Source organism: Littorina saxatilis, linkage group LG12 (genome assembly GCF_037325665.1).
Source record: "Littorina saxatilis isolate snail1 linkage group LG12, US_GU_Lsax_2.0, whole genome shotgun sequence".
NCBI lineage: Eukaryota > Metazoa > Mollusca > Gastropoda > Littorinimorpha > Littorinidae > Littorina > Littorina saxatilis.
In genome coordinates, this window is record NC_090256.1 from 3,232,610 (window position 1) to 3,239,750 (window position 7,141).

At 41.3% G+C, this 7,141-nt stretch overlaps 1 protein-coding gene across 2 annotated transcripts in view; it reads right to left on the bottom strand.

The window, feature by feature from the left end:
* Positions 1-410: 410 nt before the first annotated feature.
* Positions 411-7,141, bottom strand: part of LOC138981063 (zwei Ig domain protein zig-4-like) — a 15,788-nt gene continuing 9,057 nt past the window's right edge. For both annotated transcript variants that reach the window (XM_070353867.1, XM_070353866.1), the window contains exons 4-7: positions 6,805-7,003; positions 6,081-6,292; positions 5,332-5,451; positions 411-4,649 (exon numbers count right to left, since the gene is read on the bottom strand). In XM_070353867.1, coding sequence (XP_070209968.1) covers positions 4,614-4,649; positions 5,332-5,451; positions 6,081-6,292; positions 6,805-7,003 — 567 coding nt within the window. In that variant the 3' untranslated portion in view covers positions 411-4,613. The remainder of the gene's footprint in view (positions 4,650-5,331; positions 5,452-6,080; positions 6,293-6,804; positions 7,004-7,141) is intronic.

Consider the following 7,141-nt stretch of genomic DNA (forward strand, 5'->3'; position numbering starts at 1 on the left):
GGTAATGATCATCCTCTGAATGCACCAGATTACACCATTTTGCATCCTTTGTTTCAAAATTTTCCGGGGGGCATGCCCCCGGACCCCCCTAGTAAGCTAGGCGCTTCGCGCCGTCGGCTCGGCGCTTCGCGCCTTCACACCCATATCTTCACAATATACTTTTGGAACCCCCCACCCCCATAAAATGAACTGATCCGCCCCTGGTGTGTGTGTGTGTGTGTGTGTGTGTGTGTGTGTGTGTGTGTGTGTGTGTTTGTTTGTGTGGTGTGTGTGTGGTGTGTGTGTGTGTGTGTGTGTGGGCGCATTGCAGTGGCGTTAAAAAGTTTCGTGAAACAGCTCGCTTGCTGGCATGCTTTCTTAAAGGTCTAAACAAGTTTTGATTCATGTCACACAGACAACACACAATAGTATTTCAGTTAAATATGCTTCTTCATTTATTTTTCAAGTCTCACACATCATTCTCACGGAATCTCTCCTCTCAAAATATATATGGTTCATCGTATTTTTCACAGAAGCAAAATTAAAACCAAAACGGAACTGATATTTTCTGAAAACAGATGATAAATAACAGAAAAATAATAACGAGAATAACAACAATGATTAACCAAACTGAACACAATTGCAGGCGATATCTTTCTGTCATTTGAAAGTAGAGTCCTACCACATGAAAAGAAATTAATTAACACTGAGCGACCAACACTTGGAGTGGTTGAAAGTAAAAATTAATGATTTTTTAACCTCTATTTTTTCTGTGTAACACAATGTTCTAGATCATAAATGATATTGATATTTTCCGTTATTTTGTGGGTATTTCAGGTTAAGACAACTAAACAATCTTTAGATATAGAATGACTAAAAACCAATGTACTGGCAGTCACTCGACTACATATACTCCGTTTCATAGGAGTCAGCAACAGTGATGTTGAAAACGTAGAAGGACTGACAAGCTTTGCGAAATCAAGTCAATGCGAATTATATACTTTGAAGATAACCATGACAGAAAATGTTGAAAACTAGTAGTCGAGTCGTAACTAGCATTATCTAGAATGACTGAATTCACATAAGTTAATATGCATACAACTAATGTATGTATGTCCTGTTCTTTTTAAAACGATTGTTTTCATACAGCTGTTTATTTCAGCCTTTAAAAAAAATACGACATAACACTCGATTTTACTCGAGTTGAAAATCAAACTGCTACCACTCACTTAAATTATCAACTGCTCAATTAGTCATCGAAAGACATCAGCAGACCACAACCATGTTCAGTAACAATGACTAAGCTCACCAACCTCACTGTCCAAAATCCGTCGCGATATAACCTTGAATGGTTTAAAACGACGTTAAACACCAAATAAAGAAAGAAAGAAAGAAAGACTGTCCAAAATAAATTAAACTTTAATTGAGTCCATCAATAAATAAAGTGTTCAACACTGGCCGACCTGTGTTCAATAAATTATACATCAATGGTATCTACAACAATTTAGGCACAACGCAAAATGAGACAGAATCGTATACTTATGTGTATGTAAGTGACATGCAAAAGTCGAACTGTATTGACACAAAACAACGGATTGTTATCATCCCACTTGGCTTGCGTATTCATAAACACTTGCTAAAAAGAGCACCTCTGAAACTAAACCTCAGTGAAGGGTTTCATTGATTCCATTGTTGCTTCATATTGCTCGAAGAAAAGAACAATATGAAGATTATCCGAGATATAAAAAATAAAAAATAAAAAGCAAGAAGCGAACGATTTTCTTAAGTTTCCAAAACATGTTTAGTTCATTATTTCTATGTCGAACACTGGTAAGAATCTACAAAAAATAAAAAAATAAAAAAATAAAAAAAACACTGCACGATTTCTAAGATTCCCCAACAAATGTTTTAATCCGTAGTTTGTATGTCGATCACTTTTTAATATATAAAACAAAACAACCGCACGATTTCCAAAGCTCTAAATGTTCCAAAACATCCTTTAATCCATGATTTTCATGTCGAACATTCCTCCAAGGTGACAACGTAAATTTGATGGTTATATGATGAGATGTAATATCTTTACGCGCACTCCTGGCGCGTATCGTCAAAGACAGCCTAGTTCAAAGGTCAAGAGAAGCGGTTATCCGTAAAACGAACATGCAATAACAGGCAATAACAGGCAATAACAGGGGTTGGGATATGGGGTAGACGGTTGAGGGATAAAACGGTGGGGGGGGGGGGGGGAGGGGGTGTAACATAAGTGCAGCGATGATGATTAGGATAACAATGAACGAGCAAAAGACTGGATGGCAATTGAGAGCAAACCTAAAACACAATAGACACTGTGTATATATGTCTTAACAACACCATCAATAACAACAACACAATAGCAACAACGAGTTTTACAGTCTCAGTTTATTCACTGGACACGCAATAACACGTTTCATATAATATGCGAGACTCAGATTTATGCTCAGAAATAACAACCACAATAAAATCTGCGCTACAAGTATGCGCGTACTAGCCGTAGTTAGCACGAATAACGCTGCCGCTGCGGTAAGCATTCAACCAATGCCAACGATGCAAAACAACATCATCGATGCTAAAACAACAGGGTAACATCATTCTTAGCTTGTGTGAGAACGACCTTGATGACTTCATTCGCAGCATGAATTAGCTCGAAGCCAAAGACGTCATTCCTAGCTTGTGTCACTATGAACTTGATGACGTCATTCACAGCATTCGTCGGATAGAACTGATGACGTCATTTGCAGTGCGTGCAGGAACAAAAATAACCAGAGGCGAGCAGATAAAGGGACTGACTAGTTGGATATTGGCAAGGAGCACAAGAAAATTCCGCAAAAACAGCATCGTCAAGTCATTATCATCATCACAACCACAACAACATCAGCTCGTTTGTAGCTTGCGCTGGCCTGTCTCATTATGGGGTCATTGGAGTTTTGGGGGGTGATAAAGTTCCAAAAGGATTGTCATATTCAGGCTTAACTGTTCCAAGACTTAACTTTTGGGTGTGACGTTCTCTTCATTCGTTTATTTTTATTTCCTCTCTCTCTCTCTCTCTCTCTCTCTCTCTCTCTCTCTCTCTCTCTCTCTCTCTCTCTCTCTCTCTCTAACCGCACTCTCACAAAAGTAGTGTGCGAAAGAAAAGGTGGAAAGAAGACGCTGATTGCAAGGGGAGACGACTACGTCCTGACATACGACTGCGAAACAGCACAGACAACGTCATTCCAAGAAGAGGAGGAAACGCCCCCGTGTGTCCGGCGTCTGCCCCAAGTCGACCGCAACGTCTTTGGAGAAGAAATCGACCATCTCACTACTGACCTTCATGTCGTGTCTACACTGGTACAGTGCTACCTCCGTGCCATGCCAGACTGACTGTTGTCGCAAAACTACAGGGCACACATATTCCATGTGTGTTTGTGACAAACCGCGATCGATATGGAACAATACCGTGTTCGAAACGGAAAAGTTATTTCCCGACTTGGATTACAAGTTGGATGCTTCGGACCGAATCACGATGCATTGTTTTTGTGTAACAGACTGAAACCAATGTGTACACTGATGTTCGTGGATCGTTCGATTACCCAACCCCCCAGAACCCTTTTGCTATAAACATGAGTTTTCGCAAATAAACATTCTGATTCTGATTCTCTCTAAGTTCGTTCTCTGTCGCGTCCGTATTTGTTAACCCCTTCACTGCCCACCCCGCATGTAATACGTGGTCATTTTCTGTTTATCGTACGCCCATAACCGTATCTCATACGTGGGATTTGTGTCAACAACATTTCAGGACATTTCTGAAAACTAAATGGGATGTAACCACTGTCCAAGTACTTGTAGGGGTTCTAAACACAGTTCTTTCCCATAGACCGTTCGGATAAGTTACTAACACTGTGGCAGTGAAGGGGTTAAATTAGATGCAGGAGAAGGTCAGGTTGTCTTAACGATTGCTGCCTCATCCCCACCGGCGTTTTCATGAGTAGTTAAGTCAGAAAAATCTCAAAATGTCTTGACCTCACCCCTTCCCTCCCCATCAATTCCACCCTTATATATCTGTACAAGGTCCCTGTTATATGCTTTTTTTCTCTCTTTTGTTCAGCCAATGTTCAAAGAGAAAAAATTCATCACAAAGAAACCGAAAAATAAGAAATCGAGCAGAAGACAAAAATGTACATGTATATAAGTTAAAAGGAGTGCAACCAAAACAGAAGTTGGCCAAGTCTAAGTCTCAGATCAAACACACACACATATATATACATACAACCAAGTCACACACAAAACCCGTCACAGCGAGCATAGCACGCGCAACCAAGTCATTGAAGCTCTTCTTCATTTCTTGTGTCTAAAAGTGGTAAGCAGGCAAACGCTTTACTGTTTCTGGCAGCTCTGTATTTTCTGTCCAGTACCACTCGAAGAAGAAGAAGAAGCAGAAGAAGACCACCAGAGCTGTGATAGGGACATTCTCGCTACAGTCCACAACGACGACGACAATCACAACGCCACGCCAGATGTCCAGCTGGCTCTCTGCCTGACTTTGATGGCACGAATGAAACCTTGCACTGCTCCTCGCCGACAGATAAAAGAGAGGAGGCCTCCCCTCCTCTTAGGGAGTTTTAGAACGGTAACGGGAAGACGTCTTCACGAGGTGTCTGTGGAAAAAACAGCAAGAAAAGACATTGTTTAGGATGAGGGCACCAACATCTGAAGTTTCACACTGAAGGGTTCGAAACAACACAGGCGAGTTATGCAAAGCATGTTGTCACAACTTAAGACTGCTTATTATACTAAGGGCTGGATCTACTGAGGTGAGGGGGGGGGGTGTCCTGGGTTCCGACAGCCCCTATACCAAACAGTGTTTACATTGTAATTTGTATGCCAGAGTATTTCCGCATTTTGGGTCGGTTGCAACAGTAAGGAAAACTCCATGTTGATCTTCTTAAACTAACTTTCTTGCCCTGGGCATTATTTTCATACAGAACAGCACCCAGATGCGAAATCAAAATAGCTTGACAACTGTGAAAGCTGCGACAATGACGAGTGTGCGAAGAGAGACAATGACGAGTGTGCGAAGAGAGACAATGACGAGTGTGCGAAGAGAGACAATGACGAGTGTGCGAAGAGAGACTATGACAGACATGGGCCTCAGACAGAAGTAAAGAGAGAGAGAGAGGGAGAGAGAGAGAGAGAGAGAGAGAGAGAGAGAGAGAGAGAGGGAGGGGGGAAAGAGAGCGAGAGAGAGAGAGAGAGGGAGAAAACAAAAATACACAGAGAGAGCCAATGCCAAATGGGCTAGAAATAAAATTTCAAATCTGACATCCAAACTGAACTTACAGGGTACAAAAACGTTTCGGCACTATCGGATCCGTATGCGTTTTCTGCAACACATCTGTAGACTCCCATGTTGTTAAACCATGAAATGTCGCTGATGATAAGATCTCCATTGACAGCAATCTGAAACATACAGGACATAAGCAGTTAAAATCAAATAGCGCAGACAAAAGAAAAACTCAAAAAGACTCAATCAAAATGTAACACTTCCAGCTTATGCTACAACATCAAAAACAAAAATACAGAGACTGTTGAGTAGCTACACAGTTTGGAGTTGAAAGACACGAGAGTAATTTGCAAAGAAACAATCAAACAAGCAAGCAAACAAAGAACAAAAATGTTATTTGGAAAAAAAAATCCAGCAACTTCATTTAAAATGTTCTCCATGTCCTCCATCCAGCCCCTGCTCACACACACACACACACACACACACACACACACACACACACACACACACACACACACACACACACACACACACACACACACACTCCAGTAGACACGCCGCCCTCCACCACAACGACGTGAAATCATTGGCTATGATCGACAAAGTGTGGGGGGGGGGGGGGTGAAGAGAGAGAGAGCAAAGAACAGACACATAATGAAAAAACGAAGATAAGTGAATAAATGAATATATTAACTAATCAATAATTAAATACATAAATACATAAAAACGTGAATACATAAATACTTAAGATACATAAGATACATAAATATATACATAAATAGATAAATAAATGAAAACAACTTACACTGAACTGATCGTCCTCGTCGGACAGCGTGTTGTTGAAGCTGTCGTACCAGGTGATGGTAGGTTCAGGCACGCCGGACGCCCGGCAAAAGAGCTGTACGGTGTTGTCTTCATACTCCAGGCGGGAGGCGGTCCACATGTACACTCTCGCACTCTCCCCTCGCTCTGAACGCTTGGCGATGCAGTTCATGTCGGAGGAAAAGCCATGACCCTCTGAAGACATCAAGGAATTGGGAGATTTTCAGTTTTTGAGAGACTTTGAGTTTTAAGGTCAAAACGATGGGCTACGTTGATATTTTAGGTTCGAGAGATAGGGAGATTTTGACTTTTACGGACCGAGAGGCGGAAAATATTGAGCATTTATGTCCCAGAAATAGAAGATTTTGAGTGTTAAGGTCCGATAGGCGATAGATTTTTAATGTTGAGATTTTTCTAGCCTTCTTTGTCGTTGCAGTCAACCTCGTCGATTCATTATTCATTGTCATCTATCTGTCAAAATATTAAGAAGAATTAAAGTACCGATAATGTCATACTACAGGGAATAATATTTGTAAAGCTCATTCTTCTTTTCTTTTGGGAAAGTCAAGGCAGTTTCCTCCTATCTACATTCAACGCCTGTCTTTAAAACCCTTCTCGAAAGTCAAGACAGTTTCCCCTATTCATATTCGAATGCTCCTGTTTTAAAAACTTTTCGAAAGTGAAGAAAATGTGGCTCCAATACTCACCAACTTTAACAATGGTAGACTGCGTTTTCCTCATGTAGGGTGTCTCGGCAACACATGTGTACTCTCCTTCCGAAGCAAGGGTTGCGCAGTCCAGGTACAGACGGGATTTGGTTGAAGACAGTCTCAATTTCTCGGCTTCGGGGTCACTCAAAATGTCCTCGTACGCAACAGTGTCGTCTTCGTGAGTCTCGAAGCTTCCCTGTTAATCGAAGAGAAAAGGTCAGGAGTCAAAATTGAAACCAGAGGCTTGCCACAGACTTCATTTATTGGAAGTGATGAAAAGAAGCCTCCCCACCAACCAACCCACCCCTTCCCCCGCCCCTCAACAAAAACAAAA